General features: G+C 51.2%; 1 protein-coding gene across 1 annotated transcript in view; it reads left to right on the plus strand.

Annotated features, from left to right (window-relative positions):
• MAN1C1 (mannosidase alpha class 1C member 1) overlaps window positions 1–17,925 on the plus strand; it is a 56,775-nt gene that overhangs the window by 18,862 nt on the left and 19,988 nt on the right. Inside the window, exon 3 of the mRNA XM_074555731.1 lies at window positions 1,064–1,160. Within this exon, the coding sequence (XP_074411832.1) occupies window positions 1,064–1,160 (97 nt within the window). The remainder of the gene's footprint in view (window positions 1–1,063; window positions 1,161–17,925) is intronic.

Below are 17,925 nucleotides of genomic sequence, written 5' to 3' on the forward strand. Positions count from 1 at the left end.
GCGCTCTGTGCAGGAAGGATTTTGTTTGAAGTGCCATTTTCCCTCAAAAGCCTGCTCTGAGGGAAGCGTTTCAGCCTTCTCTTATCTTTGTTGGAGAACATGGCTGGTTCTCTGAAGCCCCCTCTTCCCCTTTGTTATCTTTTTATGCCAGGGATTGAATCAAAGGATGTTCAGGTCAGTGCAGTGCTGGGGCTGGAGCTGCTCAGAGCCAGGCTGGGGTTAGAAAAGGCAGCTTGATTTAAGGCACTGCTAGGAATCTGACAAGTCCCAGTCTCTCCCAGGTGGAGAAAGGACACTTGCAGGTTTAATTTGCCCTCCCAGAGGGGCAGGAGGGCAGACAGAGCTGCTCTGGGATGTGTGTGTGTGCTGGAACTTGCACAAGCACTGCCCTGCAGCCCTCAGGGGAAGGTCGGGGTGCTGGGCTCGGGCAGGACAGCTCAAACAGCCCAAAAGGAATTGTTGGAGTTGGCAGGGGTTGCTCAGGAATCACCCAGCCCCTGTGCAGAGCTCTCTGAGGAAAGCACCGGGGAGTTCTGATAGAAGATAACCAAATGTCATGGATTGGGTCTTTGTGAGTGTATTCTGTCAATTAACAGAATGAAAACCTCTGTGCAGTCCCTAAGATCAGTTCCTGCCTGTACTTAGGCACAGATCAGCTTTGGCCTTACATTTTAGCCCATTTTAACAACCACTCTGAAATACTGCTGTATTTAACAACCATTCTGAAATACTGCTGTATTTAACAACCATTCCGAAATACTCTCTGAGAAAGGCTGGAAATTCAGAGATGGAGACAGCTTTTTACAAATGCCACGTGGTTTGCAGGGCCAGGGTGAAACGTGGGGTTTTGGTGGGACATGTGCCAGGTTTTTCCCAGCAATTATGAACTGGAGACTTCCCAGCCTCTGGGTGCAGCCCTGCTCCTGGTGTTCAGTGGGAATTAGGATTTTATCATGAACAGGCCATGGGTTCAGCAGTGAGTGGGAAACTGCCATGGGTTCCCAGAGCTCAGGACTGGAAATCCTCACTGTGCTGACTGTTTTCACTGCCCTTTGCCTCGCAGATGATGAAGTTTGCCTGGGATAACTACAAGCAGTACGCCCTGGGGAAGAACGAGCTGCGCCCGCTGACCAAGAACGGCCACATCGGGAACATGTTTGGTGAGTGGGGCTCAGCTGCTGCAATTCCACTTTTCCTGAGCTGTGGAAGTCACACGTGCAGGGCAGGGAGGTGCCTGTCACAGCTTTGACCCCGTCCCTCTCGTTGTTGGTGAAATGCAAAGCTTTGAGTCCCTGTTCTGTGCCTGTGCAGGGCTGGGAGCTCATCCCTGCAGGCAGCTCCCAGTCCCAGCCTGGGGCTCCTCTCTGTGCACTGCCAGCACCAAATGCAGTGCTAAAATGAAAGTGTCTTTATTAAAACATGAAGCCAGCCCAGAGCTGACAATGCTGCTATTTGTCTGGGCTTGTAGGCTTCAGGACCTGACCAAATTGAGCATTTTCTCTCTCTCGTTTCTTCAGTGTTGAGCAAGATGTGAATTCCATGAAATATTGAGTGAATCAATATTAAAAGCTCTTTATACTCTGTGCTAACTGGCTTGTATAATTTCACTCTTTAGCAGATTATCCTTTTTTATGTGAGCCACTTTGAGAGCTATTCCCCTGCTCATTCTGGTGGGATACTTGTTGTGGCTTTGGGGTATTTGTTGGCTTTTGGGGATATAAATTATCATTTTGCTGCTCTGCACTGGGAGTATTTCCCTGTTTGGCTCCCTGAGGCCCTGCCATGGGGATCCCTTCCCATCCCTGGGGAATTCCTGCTCTGCAGAGGGCTCTGGGCTCCTGTGCAGGGATGTGTGTGCAGAGATTCTCTCGTGGGGTTCCTCCGTGGGCAGGTCACCGTGAGCTGATTGATGATTGAGCGTTCAGAGAACGCTCCCATCCTGTTGTGCACTCTGTAGGTGCCCAGGTCCTTCTCCACATCAGCTCCAGGACCTGGGGGGAGCTTCCAGCCTGTGGAGATCTGCTTTGTGCACAGCCCAACCCTCATCCTGCTCAGCTTTGAGGGCTGAGGTTGGGGAAGGGGAGTGTGAAGGTGGAAATGGCATCAGGTGTCTGTGACACCGTCAGAGAAGGTTTGGGTGACTGACTGTGGCCCTGCAGGACCTGAAGGGAGGACAAGAAAGATGGAGAGACAGGAGTGGCTCAGAGTGACAGAGGCTGAGATGGGACATTAGGGACAGGTTCTTTGCTGGGGGTGGGGAGGCACATCTGGCTCACAGCTGGCTGGGCTGCAAGGAACCCCATTAACCCTTGTGGAGGCTCAGGGAAGGAGGTTTGGGATTGTCACAGGCTGGGTGTGAGCAGCCCCTGCCCCTGGCCAGCCCCTGTGTGCCAGGGGCTCTGCTTTGGGTGGGTTTGGCCTTGTTTTGCTCTTTCAGCCCCCTCCAGCAGCAGCCAGGTTCCTTACTGGAGACTCTGCATGGAGTTCAGAGCAAGCTGAAGCATTTTGCAGCTCCTCCACTCTGGCAAGCTTGTCAAAATTCCTCAAGGAGTGTGCCAGTAAACAGACAAAAATATTGAGAGCTTTAAAATGCATTTATCATGCTAAAACAATTGACAGTACTTATGCTTGTTTGCAGTGTGCCTGTGAGCACTCTCAAGGAAAATGCTTTGGAGCACGAGGATTTGCAGACAATTGCAGAAAAGCAGCTCCATGGTACATTTCAGCCTTTCCATAGGCTTTTCCCCCTCCTGGCTGTGCCTCTAAAGGAGAGAGCATCAGGCAGTCCCTGGGTGCAGCCAGGACAGGGCCCTGCATTGCTGCCCATTCCCCCTCCTGTCACACCAAGTGGCTTTTTATCCCAAGCTCCAGCTGGAAAGGAGGCAAACTGGGTGCTCTCCAGGCTGGAAATGTCAATATTAAGCTGAGATTTCTGTGCAGCTGCTTCCATGTGGGAGGGGAGGAACCTTTTTGGGGCTATTTTCGAGCGTGTTTGCGTGCATGGGAAGCAATCAAGTTCCTGAAGGGTGAATTTGCTGTTGTGGATGTGCTGCTGCTCACTTGGAGCCTCCAGCTTGGCAGCCTCAGCCTGGGGGGAGCTGCTCTGGATCAAATATTGCCTCTAAGTCCAAGCAGAAATAAAAATGAACTCTGAATTCTGCTCCTGCAGAGTGCCCTGCTCCTCCTGGCAGCCAGGACAGAGCATCCCTCCCCATTTTCCTGCCCAGGTAGGAAAGCTTGGATCGCCAGCCCCATCAATCTCTCCAGAAATCCAACTTTGCCGTTTCCCAGGTGTTTTTCCAGCATTCCCCCTCTCCTGGGCTGTGATCTGGTCTCATGTTCCTGCTGGTGCTTGGTGTTCTCCAGCTCCTGTTTCTCTCATCCTCCCACGTTTCTGGCCAGAGTTTATTTGCACAGAACTCCTGTGATTGCTGTCATTTACAATCACTGCAGCTCGAGAGCCCTTTCCCTAAACCCACAAGCTGTGCTCCTTTCATCAGCATTAATTATTCATCAGCCACGCTTGTGATAAGAAGTGCCACGCTGAGCAGCCCAGCCCGTGCCCTCCAGTGGGGTAAACACGGTTTGGGCTTTAGGTGTGGGATGATTTCCCTGGAATTGGTGCCATGGGAGTGGGCACAGTGATGATTTCTGATGGAGCAAACCCCACACCACGAGGTTCCAGTGGCTCCTAAAGGCTGCACAGCTTGGGGGGTTAATTATGAATGTATTGTATTGTTATATTTATTATTTATATTTTTATTATAATTATTATTATAGGTTTTTAGGTTCAGGGTTGTCTGCAGAATGCCAGGCACTGCTCAAACCAGACCCCAAACGAGCTGGTTTAGGAACATTTAAGGAAAATAGCACAGCTGAGGGTGAGGCTGGAGATCTGCAGGTACCAATTCTGCTCCCAGTGCTGATGCAGTTGTTTTAACCCTTCTCAACACCTCAGCCCTGCTGCCTTGGGTGCTGTAGGGATTAAATTCCGTGGTGTTTGCAGGGGTTGGCTCCCTGGGGCTGCTGGAGAGGGCACAGCCCCTGAAATGCACCTGTCACCCTGAGCTCCAGAGCTCTGGATTATTATTCTGCCCACTCCCCAGCTCTGTCAGAGCCACTTATTTTTCTGACAAAATGTTTTTAAAATCCTGATAGCTTTACAGAGCTTCTGCAGCTACGGGAGAGTGAGCTGGCATCTCGTTCTGCTCGTGCATCAGCCGAATTGTCAGTTACATTTTGATTGCACAGTCTTTTAACAATGATAAGGTGAGAAGCCTGATTTTCAGATATCTCCTGAAGTGTGCAGTGCTGGCAGCAGAAGGATCTTTCTTTGACTTATACCCTGAGCCAATTTGCTCTGAAATCAGTGACAGCAAGTAAATATGGAACCCTGCTGTGCTGTTAGGCGTTCCTCACCACCTAAACGCACGTTGGTTTATTAATTTTAGTTTAAAAATAGCAAACCTTAACCAGGTTTCTCCCCTTTTTTCCCCCTCTTTCCCCACTCGATATCATGCTTTGAGATCATGAATAGCCTCGTTGCAGCCATTGCTGCTCTCAGCATATGCTGAATTTCTGCAGCACGGGGAGGCTGTCCAAGTGCCAGCTGTCACAGCCAGGGCACTGCCAGGCCAGCAGGAGGGGTGGCACAGCTCTGCCAGCAGCTGCAGTGAATTTCTGCAGGTGTTTGCACCTCAGCCTGCAGCAGGGCCGTCCTGTGTTGGATTGCCTGGTGACAGGGCCCAGGCTGGAGGAATTCCTGGAAAATCCATGGCTGTGTTTGTGTGCTGGGCTCAGGCTCTGGCCGAGCTGTTTGCTTTGAGGACAGGAGGTCACTGGCTTCAGCTGCCTGGAAATGGGGCTGGTTTGGCTCTGAGGATGAAAAAAGGGAGAAGAAAAGCAGTGACCAAAAAGTGAAAAGTGAAAAAAGGGAGAAGAAAAGCAGTGACCCAAAATCTCCATGTGCCCCCAGTCTGGCCAGCTGAGCCAAACATTTCCCAAAGAGCTGCTTCCTCCTCCAGGACTGAGCAGGCAGCAAACACACCCAGCTCAGTCAGAAGCAACAGGAGCTGGTCTGGGAATATATTACAGAGATAATTGAATGAAAATATTAATTCAGCAATATCCCAGCTACCAGAAGAGAAATGGGAACCTCCAATTGTGCAATTGCTTACTGCACCTTTTCTCTTCTGTCTCTGGGTCTCTTTCCCCGTGATCACGAAATTGCAAAACCCTGGAGAGTCCTTTTATGTGATTCAAATAATAATAATAATAATGGTTCTCTTAATTTCTGTGCTGAATTATGCCTGCTGCCTGTTGCACATGACATTGGATGCTTGGCTCCATGGGCTCTTTAAAGAGAAAAATACCTTGTAATGAAGATATTGCTGGAACTCTGTTGCTCCCTGGCATCATCATCTTTTTTTGTCTTTTTCATGTGTAATGTTCCCCAGATGAATAATTTTCAGGAGGGCATTTTGAGTTGACTTTGGCTTTTGATGTCAGCGAAATCTGCAGCAACAAACTTATTTCCTGGCAGCAGGAAGCAGGGAATCAGGATGTGCTCCAAATCCCAAACTCACTGGAGTCTGGCTGCGTGTTGGAGCTGACATTAATCCCTGTTTTGGGTTTTTTTCCCCTGTTTTGAGATCACTCCCAAGCTAATTAATCCTTCAGGAGATCTGTCCCCACTCCACTCTCACCTTGGGTCCTGCTGGCAGTGGTGGCTCAAACTTCAGGGCTCTGCTGGACTCTAAACAGGGGTTTAATCTGATTACAGTGGCTCAGCTGACTTCTCAGCTTGAAATGCTCATTTAAAAAGTTTAACCAGAAAAAAATCCCCAACGTCTCTCAAGAGTGGCCTCTAAATGAGGCCACCTTGGCATCAAACCCTGGCTCTGGGGCTGGGCAGGGCAGTGACTGTGGAGAAAATGTCGTTTGAACAGAGTGGGCTCATCTTAGGTTTGCATTTCAGCAGGGGAATGAGGTCAGGAAGGAGAAGGGATGCAGAGGCTGAGGGATCTGGGCCCTCTGGGCACCCAACCTGCCCTGGCAGCAAACTGGGCGAGCTCCAGCTCCTCTCCCCAGCCCATCCATCAGCCCATCCATCAGCCCAGCTCCCTCAGCAGCTTCCTGAACTTCCCACCGACCCCAGGCTGGGGCTGGAGCTTAGCGAGGCCTGGGAGGAGCAGAGCGTGCCGTGGGATTTGTCCGGAGCGCTCGGCGCAGCCAAACGGGGCAGGAGCAAACCAAACAAGGAGCAGAAAAACAGCCATTAGAGCAGCAGGAAAAGGGAGAAAACTGAGCAGAGTGGGGAGTGGGGAGGGTTCTGTGGGGCCTCTGTGGGCTGTGAGAGAGGAGCAGGCAGAGATGAGGAGGAAGCCACACGTGAGCAGCCCCGTGGCACAGCGTGCAGGGAACAATCAGGCTGGAGCTATTTTTTAATCCTTTTTTCAGGCTCTGGGTGTATTTTAAAACACAGCGAGCTCGTCTTGAAGATTTTTTTCCCTTCTTTCCTTTTAATATTTTCTTTAAGCACCCCATTATGGATGTTGCCTGTGCCTCATTCTGGACACTAATTATGCGGAAATAATTGTCTAATCTTGAGAGATATTGAGCGTGTGATTAAAAGGCAGCCAGCTGAGGGTGGGTGGAGTTGGACTGCTCACAGATCCAGCTCTGGATTAGGAGCCTTTGGTGGCAGCTCCACAGCAAAAGCTGAGTTGGAGTCTTGGCGCTGGCAGCTGGTTTGAGCAAACATCCAGCACCCGTTCCAGGGAGCTGGGTACAGCTTGGGAACCACTGGGAACATGGGATGGGATGGGATGGGATGGGATCCATGGGATGGGATGGGATGGAATCCATGGGATGGGATGGGATGGGATGGGATGGGATGGGATGGGATCCATGGTTTGGGATGGGATGGGATCTATGGGATGGGATGGGATCCATGGGATGGGATCCATGGGATGGGATCTATGGGATGGGATGGTTTGGTTTGGGATGGGATCCATGGGATGGGATGGGTTGGGTTGGGATGGTTTGGGATGGGGTAGGATGGGATTGATGGGATGGGGTCCCTGGGGTGGGATCCATGGGATGGGATGGGATCCATGGGATGGGATGGTTTGGGATGGGATCCATGGTTTGGGATGGGATCCATGGGATGGGATGGTTTGGGATGGGATCCATGGTTTGGGATGGGATCCATGGTTTGGGATGGGATCCATGGGATGGGATGGTTTGGGATGGGATCCATGGTTTGGGATGGGATCCATGGTTTGGGATGGGATCCATGGGATGGTTTGGGATGGGATCCATGGTTTGGGATGGGATCCACGGGCTTTGAGGACCCTTCCCACCCAAACCAGTCTGGGATTCCTTAGGGAGGTAAATGCCCCACCTGGGACTGGCCTGCCTGGGCTGAAGGTGGATTTGGGATGCTCAGGGCCAGCTGTCTCTGGCCACTGCTTGCAGGCAGGTTCTTTATGAAGTTCTTGCCAGAATCACAGAATTAAGGTTGGAAAACCTTTAAATCCAAGCACTGGCCCAGCACCAGCCTTGTGCTTACCACCAACCCACATCCAGATGTTCCTGAGCACTTCCAGGGCTGTGACTCCAGGAGTTCCAGTGCTTGATAACCCAGTCAGGGAAGAAATTTTCCCTCCATCCAACCTGAGCCTCCCCTGGCCCACCCTGAGGCCGTTTCTTGTCCTGTCCCTGTTCCTGGGAGCAGAGCCTGACCCTCTCTGGCTCCAGCTCTGTTCCAGGAGGAGTTTGCAGCCACAGCCCCCCCTGCACTACCAGGAGCTCCATCAAATCCAGGTTAAGAATGTTTTAAAAATGCACTTTTAGCTAAGCCTTTTAATGTTGGAAATATCTTGAGACTCGAGGGTTTCTTACCTTTATCCCTCTGTGTTTTAGCTTTCCCTTGTTTATTCAGAGGAGATGGAAACTGTACAGCAAAAACCCCACTTACTTTGGTTTTAATTCACTTGGTTTCTGCTGCTGAAACTTCTGAAGAGATTAAGCAGGTTCCAAACTGGCTTTGCTGTGTTGGATTTCACATTTAGAACTTAACTGCTTTATCACATCATTTTGTGCTGCTGCTGAGGTTTCTTTCCACCCTCATTATGTATCTCATTGGATATTCATCTGGATTAGTGTTAGATTTTGACATTTTTCCATTCACCTCCAGGAGATCATATATCAAATGGGTCCTGCTACTGAATTTCTTCCTCTGTAATTTCTCCAGGTGCTTGTTTCTGATATTTTTTTTTTTCATCTCTGCTGCCTTTTTGGGGGAGAGGAGTCCCTTATCCCACTCAATCAGTGGGTTTAACTCCCTCCCTCAGGACGGGAGCTCTCAGATTTGTCCCTGCTCGGGGCTGGCTCTGTGTGCTCAGAATGCTGTGGCAGGCATTTGTCACTCCGAGACCTTTATGCTTTCACCGAGTGCTTCCTTTTAGCCTCCCAGGATTGTGTCTGTCTCTGGAGAGGATTTTTTTTGGAGGTTCAAGGAAATCCCTCAGCCTTTGCTTGAGGCATCCGTGTGAAACACAGCGAGGATTTTTTTTTTTTTTTTTTTGGACTGACTAAAATTGTTCCTCTTCCTTGTGATGTTTTATTCCCAACACCACTTCTGCACCCTAGCACACTTTATATGCAGCTCCGAAAGGGAAGGAAAAGTTCAGTGCAGGAAAATGAAAGCGTTTCAAGAGAAAGTTCTAAAGGCAGAGGTTGTTTCCTACTAATTTCAATAAACCCAGAATTTACCTCTCAGGTACAAACAGAGGGTTAAGAACACCAAATGTATTCCTGTTTCTCTGCACAGTGCTTTCCTGTGAGCACAGGATTGCTCTGGGGTGGGAAAACACAAACCCTGAGTTCTGAAGTGGGGGATCCCAGCACCCAGGGCTGGGTTTCTGCTTCACCTCCGTTTCCAAGCTCCAGTCTGTGCTGTGTCTGCCAGGAAGAGAGGGAATCCAGAACCAATCCTGAGCACCAAGGTCTGCCCGTGCAGGAGAGCAGAGCGTTCATGGACTTCTCCTTCAGGCAGCTGCAAGTGGAAGTCACCTCCAGGCATTAAACTTGACACCTTTTGCCTAGGCTAGAACATTCCTTCTCTCTTGGCAGGCTCCATCCTGGTTGCTGTGGGAACCAGCATTTTTAATTTCCTGACTTTTGTGTGTACAATCCCAAATTGTAGCTGTGATGTTCTCTGTCACCAAGGGAGCTCTGGGGAAGGTTTGCAGGGGATGGAGCCAGCAGGGAGCGTTTCATGGAGCTTTTCCTTCCCTCACCATCACTCTGCTGCCTCTCCAGGGCATCTTTTTGCAGTCCTGCAGCTCCCACTCATCATCCCAGAGAGCAGCAAAACTCAGAATCAGCACTCTGGGATCTTTCAGTGCTTCCCAAAAGCTGGAAGGTCCTGGCAGGGACAGTTCTGCCTCAGTGCTTGAAGCTGGTGCTGGTGGCTGAGCCCTGTCTGTGCAGAGCTCAGCTGTGGCTCCTCGGCCTCCCCCTGGGCATTGCTGAGTGCTTTCACCCTCTCCTGCTTTGCAGCATCTCCAGTTTCCTCCGGGGGCCGAGCAGCCTCGGGGCTGCCCAGCTCTAATTGCAGGTCACGTTCCTCCTGCTGGGATTGCCCTCTGCAGGCTCCAAATGCTGCTGGAAGGGGGAATCTGTGCCCTTGCTTGTGTGAGGCGTTACTGCTCTTCCTGGGGTGGGCTTTGCTCCTTTTTCCAGCATTCCAGCGTATTGGTCTGAGCTGGAAATCGGTGATTTGAGCTGGAAATCGGTGATTTGAGCTGGAAATCCTTGGTCTGAGTGAGAAATTGGTGATTTGAGCTGGAAATCATTGGTCTGAGTGAGAAATTTGTGATCTGAGCTGGAAGTCATTGGTCTGAGCTGGAAATCATTGGTCTAGGCTGGAAATGGTTGATTTCAGCTGGAAATGGCTGGTCTGAGCTGGAAATCCTTGGTCTGAGCTGGAAATCATTGGTTTGAGCTGGAAATCATTGGTTTGAGCTGGAAATTGGTGATTTGAGCTGGAAATGGTTGATTTCAGCTGGAAGTGGTTGATCTGAGCTGGAAATCCTTGTTTTGAGCTGGAAATCCATGATCTGAGCCAGAAATCCTTGATTTGAGCTGGAAATGGTTGGTATGAGCTGGAAATCCTCGGTTTGAACTGGAAATCATTGGTCTGAGCTGGAAATGGCTGGTCTGAGCTGGAAATCCTTGATTTGAGCTGGAAGTCATTGGTTTGAGCTGGAAATCATTGGTTTGAGCTGGAAATGGCTGGTTTGAGCTGGCAATGGTTGGTTTGAGCTGGGAATGGCTGGTCTGAGCTGGAAATCATTGGTTTGAGCTGGAAGTCATTGGTTTGAGCTGGAAGTCATTGGTTTGAGCTGGAAATGGCTGGTTTGAGCTGGCAATGGTTGGTTTGAGCTGGAAATGGCTGGTCTGAGCTGGAAAATATTGATTTGAGCTGGAAATCATTGGTTTGAGCTGGGAATGGCTGGTCTGAGCTGGAAATCCTTGATTTGAGCTGGAAGTCATTGGTTTGAGCTGGAAATGGCTGGTTTGAGCTGGAAATGGCTGGTCTGAGCTGGAAATGGCTGGTCTGAGCTGGAAATCCTTGATTTGAGCTGGAAGTCATTGGTTTTAGGTGGAAAGGGCTGGTCTGAGCTGCATTCCCTGGGCTGCAGCCTGGCAATGCTTTCCCGAGCGCTGCCTCACCATTCCTTCCTTCCTTCCTTCTGCTTCACGGCTCGTTGTGCTTCCCCGGGGCAGGAGGCACCGTGCAGCCTCACTGAGCTGCATCCCTGACTGTTTCCCCAGTGTGCTGGGCTTATTTTGATGTCTAATCCTGTCAAGCAGCATGCTGGAGAGCATTTGGAGGCTTTCAGCTGGGGTCTTGTTGGTGTGGCTTTAACAGTGAGGGAAGAACGGGGACAGATGGTCCCAAGTGATGGAGTTCTGTGCCTTAATGTGTTTGTGCTGGTGGTAATGGAGCGTTTGCATTCTCCTGGCCCACTGCATTGACAGAGAAAATGTGCTCAGATCCTTCCATGGGTGGTTATGAGGGTTCCAAGCTCAGCCTATAGGTCTCAGCATGGCCAGGCCCCATAATGAACAGCACAATTAATCTGTTTATTGTTTTGAGGCAAAGGTTGGTTTGGTTTCTTCATCTCTGAATTCTCTCCCACCTGGGCTGGTGCTAAGGGCCAGATAATTTCTGGGAGGTGACGTTTGCTGGGCTGTGGATAAAACCACGACAGGGATGGGTGGTTTTACAGCCCCAGCTCCAACGTGGTGCCTGTTGTGCAGAGCCCATCCAGATCTGAGGGAAAATCACTGTCAGGAGCTGCAGGCTGTGCTGTCATAACACATCTGCCACTTTGGGGAAGTGTGTTGGAGAGGCAGAAGGGCACCTTCTCCTGATTGTTGTAATGAAGCATCTCCCCTTTGAGTTGTGAGGTGAATTAGCAGCTCTGCTCATTAACTGCTACCTGTGGCTCTGGCAGAGCAGGATAATAGTTGCAGGTAGGACGAGTGTGTTTGCTTTAATGGGCCTGTTGGGACCCCTCACATTAAATGCTGCAGGTCCTCCAGGAGGGCTGCGGAGGAGCAATAAATTGAATATAATCAGATTACCTTTAACCGCTCCAAAATTAATTTCAAACGCCCAGAACGGGGAGGCGCCAGCCCCAGCTGTTGTGTTGTGCTTGACCTCCCTGAGCTGCTCCTCACAGCCATGCTCCTGCCTTGTCCAATGGCCCGTCTCTGTCAGGAGTGATTGCTCTGCTGGCCAGCATCTGAGCCCCACTGGGCAGGAGGGGAGCTCCTTCCTTCCTTCCTTCCTTCCTTCCTTCCTTCCTTCCTTCCGCCACTTCCTTCCGCCACTTCCTTCCGCCACTTCCTTCCGCCACTTCCTTCCGCCACTTCCTTCCGCCACTTCCTTCCGCCACTTCCTTCCGCCACTTCCTTCCGCCACTTCCTTCCGCCACTTCCTTCCGCCACTTCCTTCCGCCACTTCCTTCCTTCCGCCACTTCCTTCCTTCCGCCACTTCCTTCCTTCCGCCACTTCCTTCCTTCCGCCACTTCCTTCCGCCACTTCCTTCCTTCCGCCACTTCCTTCCGCCACTTCCTTCCGCCACTTCCTTCCGCCACTTCCTTCCGCCACTTCCTTCCTTCCTTCCTTCCTTCCTTCCTTCCTTCCTTCCTTCCTTCCGCCACTTCCTTCCGCCACTTCCTTCCTTCCGCCACTTCCTTCCGCCACTTCCTTCCTTCCGCAGCTTCCTTCCTTCCTTCCGCCACTTCCTTCCTTCCGCCACTTCCTTCCTTCCGCCACTTCCTTCCTTCCTTCCGCCACTTCCTTCCTTCCTTCCTCCCTTCCTTCCTCCCTTCCTTCCTCCCTTCCTTCCCTCCTTCCTTCCCTCCCTCCCTCCCATTTCAATGATTATCACTCCAATTTCCTGCCTGGCCCGCAGAGCTGCTCTGTGTGTCACGGGAGACAGATGGGAGGCACGTGGAGGGTGGGTTTGCAGTGTGTGTGCTGCCAGCCTCCCCTCCTGCCCGGCTCTTTGCAGCAGGAACCGTTTGATTCCAGCTCCGGGAGGTGCAGGGATGAAGCAGAGCTGCTCGTTGGAGCATCACTAAATGTTGAAAGATGGTTGGAGGAGCTGGGGGAAAGAGGATTAAACTGGGGAGTGCTGCCAAGTATTAAACATTTAAGAATCAGTTGGCAATAGGTGCTTATCACATGTCTGCTCTGCCGTCCCTCTGAAGGAAGTAACTTATCTGAGGGGCTGGTGCTGTGACAAGTGATTCATTTCAGTGCTGAGCACCTTTCTTCTCCTTTTCCCAGTGCTTAATAAGGACATTGTTAACCTGTTCCCCCAGCCTCTCACATCCCTAAAGGAGCCCAAGCTCTCTTTTGTGTCTCCCACCCATCGCTGGATCAGGGCAGAGCTGCCACTGCTGCTCCAGCCCGAATGATAGCCTTAATTCTCCAGGGGAAATTGATATTTGAAAAACATGAGTGGTTTGTAATCCAAAAAAGCCATTTCTTCCCCAGCTGGAACACGCTCCCTTATTAAATTTGATCACAGCAGCCTAAAAGGCAGCACTTGAAGCTGCCAGTCTGCTGCCAGCTTTACCTGTGCAGCCCATATGCCGAGGCTGCTGCGTGCTGCAGGTGGAGCTGGCACTCATTAGCACTCCCCAGGAGCTGGGAGAGCTCTGCTGCCGGCAGCACGGAGCAGGCTGAGCTCTGTGGGAGCCACGTTTGGGTGATTTCCCTCGGGCCAGCCCGCAAAGTTCCTGTGCTCTGGCTGGGAGGCTCAGCCTGGGCTGGCAGTGCAGCTTTGGGGGCTCTGCTGCTTCCCTGCTTTGTGCTGGGTTCATTGTTCTGCTCCTGAGCATCTTTTCAGGCAATATCAGCCCTCTGACCCTTCCTTAGCTGGGGAAATGTGATTTTAGCACCCTGTAAGCAGAGGATGGGGGCTGTTCCCTCCCAGCCTCATTCAGGATTGATTGTTCTCCTGCTCCTGAGCATCTTCTCAGGCACTGATCACCCTCTGACCCTTCCTTAGCTGGGGAAATGTGACTTTAGCACCCTGTAAGCACAGGATAGGGGCTCTGATCTCTCCCATCCTGGTGCTGGATTGATTGTTCTGCTGCTCCTGAGCATCTTCTCAGGCAATGATCAGCCCCTGAGCCTTCCTTAGCTGGGGAAATGTGATTTTAGCACCCTGCATGCACAGGATGGGGGCTGTTCCCTCCCAGCCTGGTGTTGGATTGATTGTTCTGTTCCTGAGCATCTTCCCAGGCCTCTGACCTTCCCTTGGCTGGGGGAAATGTGACTTTAGCACCCTGTAAGCACAGGATAGGGGCTGCTCCCTCCCAGCCTGGTGCTGGATTGATTGTTCTGCTGCTCCTGAACATCTTCTCAGGCAGTGATCACCCTCTGACCCTTCCTTAGCTGGGGAAATGTGACTTTAGCACCCTGTAAGCACAGGATAGGGGCTCTGATCTCTCCCAGTTTTGTGCAGGATTGATTGTTCTGCTCCTGAGCATCTTTCCAGGCCTCTGACCTTTCCTTAGCTGGGGAAATGTGAATTTAGCACCCTGCATGCACAGGATGGGGGCTGTTCCCTCCCAGCCTGATGCAGGATTGATTGTTCTGCTGCTCCTGAGCATCTTCTCAGGCACTGAGCAGCCCCTGACCCTTCCTTAGCTGGGGAAATGTGACTTTAGCACCCTGTAAGCACAGGATAGGGGCTCTGATCTCTCCCAGCCTGGTGCTGGATTGATTGTTCTGCTGCTCCTGAGCATCTTTTCAGGCAATGATCACCCTCTGACCCTTCCTTAGCTGGGGAAATGTGATTTTAGCACCCTGCAAGCACAGGATGGGGGCTGTTCCCTCCCAGCCTGGTGCTGGATTGATTGTTCTGCTCCTGAGCATCTTCTCAGGCACTGATCAGCCCCTGACCCTTCCTTAGCTGGGGAAATGTGACTTTAGCACCCTGTAAGCACAGGATAGGGGCTCTGATCTCTCCCAGCCTGGTGCTGGATTGATTGTTCTGCTGTTCCTGAGCATCTTCCCAGGCCTCTGACCTTTCCATGGCTGGGGGAAATGTGACTTTAGCACCCTGCATGCACAGGATGGGAGCTGCTCCCTCCCAGTTTTGTGCAGGATTGATTGTTCTGCTGCTCCTGAGCATCTTCTCAGGCAATGATCACCCTCTGACCTTCCCTTGGCTGGGGAAATGTGACTTTAGCACCCTGCATGCACAGGATTCCCTCCCAGTTTTGTGCAGGATTGATTGTTCTGCTGCTCCTGAGCATCTTTTCAGGCAATGATCACCCTCTGACCCTTCCTTAGCTGGGGAAATGTGACTTTAGCACCCTGTAAGCACAGGATAGGGGCTCTGATCTCTCCCAGCCTGGTGCTGGATTGATTGTTCTGCTGCTCCTGAGCATCTTCCCAGGCCTCTGACCTTTCCATGGCTGGGGGAAATGTGACTTTAGCACCCTGCAAGCACAGGAAGGGGGCTGGAGCTGGTTTGCTGTGAAGCTCAGAGGGTGACGTGGTGTGAGTGATGTCCTGTGGCTCATAAATGCATGGGATTCCCGTGGATCCCTGTTTCCTCTGGAGCTGTGTGGGAATCCACATCTCCAGGGCCAGGATTGCTAGCTGAGGAGTTGGTGACTCAAAACAGGGCCAGCATCCTGGGAATGCTGAATCTGCCAGGGTGGGGAAGGGGAAGAGACAGAACAGGGACTGAAACTGGGGGGAAATTGGTGTTTTGGGCTGATGGGGGCTGGTTTGGGGGGAAATTGGTGTTTTGGGCTGATGGGGGCTGGTTTGGGGGGAAATAATTGGTGTTTTGGGCTGATGGGGGCTGGTTTGGGGGGAAATTGGTGTTTTGGGCTGATGGGGGCTGGTTTGAGGGGAAAATTGGTGTTTTGGGCTGAAGGGGGCTGGTTTGGGGGGAAATTGGTGTTTTGGGCTGATGGGGGCTGGTTTGGGGGGAAATTGGTGTTTTGGGCTGATGGGGGCTGGTTTGGGGGGAAATAATTGGTGTTTTGGGCTGATGGGGGCTGGTTTGGGGGGAAATAATTGGTGTTTTGGGCTGATGGGGGCTGGTTTGGGGGGAAATTGGTGTTTTGGGCTGATGGGGGCTGGTTCGTTGGGCTCTGAGGTGGGGCCTGGCACAGTGTGTGACCCCGAGACCCTCAGGGATGGCAGCTCCCACGGAGGGACAGGGACAGAGCTGCCTGTGACCCTGCCTGGTGGCCTTTGCTGCCCATCAGGGCATGGAGAGCACTCAGGTGTGACCCTTTGACCAATACCTGCAGAGGAGAGTGAGGAAGATTAATGAGAGGAAGATGGGAAAATAACCTTGGCCATGGAGTGGTTTTTGATGAGGTCCCTGAAGTGTAGGTGCAGTGGTTTATTTGGAAAGCAGAGAAAAATGAGGTTGCTCAAAAGCTAATGGACTTTTTTTTCCCTAACTCTGCAAGAGAATGTGCTGATACAAAAAGAAATAGATCCTTTCTAATTCTTGAACTGCTTCTTTGTCCCCTCTATCTCTGGCTTCTGCTACCTTGTTGCTCAGATGTAATTTGTTTAGTTTCCCTTAAATAAAGGGAATGTAGTTACTCTGTGTTACAGCTATCAGGTTCCCAGACAAAAAAACTCAATAAATAAGGCACTGGCAGGGCTGGAGCTCAGGTCTGGTGTTTGTGCCTTCATCTGCAGTAGGTACCACTCACAGGCAGCTGAAGGACTGTAATGAGCTGACTGTGGATTTAACTGAGCACTTTTCTTTCTCCCTGCAAAGCAAACCCATTTCCCAGTTCCATTTGGATTTTCTGTTTAATCTCTGTCAGCCGGAGCAGCTGGGGATCCCTGACATCTGATCCTTGCAATGGGAGCAGAGTGATTTTCCACTGGAGCTGGAGTTCATCTCCAGTGCCCATGCCTGGTGTGAGGGAGGAAATGTTAGGAAATCACAGGTGGGGAATATTCCTGAGGGGGATGGATGGATGGATGGATGGATGGATGGATGGATGGATGGCTGCTGCAAAGTGCTTGGGAAGAGCAGAGACAACAGGTTGGACATGGTGGATAAATTCATTCTTATTTCTCTTGCTTTAAACCCTCTTTCTTTTCATGCTTTGAGGAGAATTCCTCCTGCTTTTTGGGCTGGCAGGAGAAGCTGAAGGCCAGACAGGGAGCTCTGGCCTGAGCCCAGATCCCAGCTCAGGCTCCCAGCCTCTGCCTGTGCCTGGCCTGGAGCGCTCTGCACAGGGACTGGCACATCTTGGCTGCAGGGCAGATTTTTCCAGGAGCTGCAGTGATTTTCACAGTTTACTTGGTTGCCAAGATAATCCTGAGCTGTGTGAAACGTCTGTGTGTGGATTTCTCCCAGAATTGGACAGTTTGCCACCAGGCAGGAGCTGTGTGCTGACGCGCTCCCAGGCTTCTCACACACATTTGGGATAAATGTCAGGAGTTCAGGCTGCTCTCCAAGCCCTGGCGTGGAGAAAAAGGACCAAAAAGAGCAGGAAAAGCAGCACTTGGAGATGGTAATTTTTCAGACTCCTGCTGTAGCAGGGCACTGGTTTTAATTGAAGCCTTGAGCCCAGCAGAAGCAGGGAAGGGATCTCGTGTTTTCCCCCCTGTGCCCCAGGAGGTGAAGGTAAACAACCAGAGCCCCTTGGGCCTTGGCAGTTAACAAGTTGGTCGTGGTTCGTAGAAACTGCATCCTAATTTTTATTCCAAACAAGGTTTCAGCACTAATTTCTGTTTTGACAAACACGATCTGACATAAGAACAGTGGGAGTCAAGACCTTTCATTTTTGATCTGGGTTTACATTGCGCTGATCTAAATTCCTCCCCCTTCTGCTCTTGCCTTTCAGTTGTAAACTCTGTTATTAAACTCTGTTTAAACCCCCTGTTCTGTGGCATTTAAAGAGTCCTGCTGCATGCCAGATTAAGTCTGATATCCTCCTAATGGCTCGTGCTGTTCATCCGAGGCGTTGGCACAAAGCGTCACTGTGCGGATTGGAAACGGCTTTGTTGGAAATGAAGGATTTGGTTTCTGTTCACTGAGTCACTTCATCAAGGGCTCTTTGCCAAATGGCAGCACCAGCCCCCTGAGGCTCAGGGCATTAGAGATGCCATTCCCCAAGCTCTCTGCCTGCTGCTGGGGTCAGGGTGGGCTTCCCTCCTTCCCTGGGGCAGGCAGTGATGGCAGGCACAGGGGAACGTGGCTCTGAACAGGGGGGACACAGCACAAGGAATTTCCTAGTGGAAGGTTGGAATTTAATGATCTTTAAGGACCCTTCCAAGCCCAACCAGCCTGTGAAAGGATAATTTTATTTGAGCTGAGCCCTGACATCAGGGAG

This window comes from Zonotrichia albicollis, chromosome 20 (genome assembly GCF_047830755.1).
Source record: "Zonotrichia albicollis isolate bZonAlb1 chromosome 20, bZonAlb1.hap1, whole genome shotgun sequence".
In the NCBI taxonomy this organism is placed as follows: Eukaryota; Metazoa; Chordata; class Aves; order Passeriformes; family Passerellidae; genus Zonotrichia; species Zonotrichia albicollis.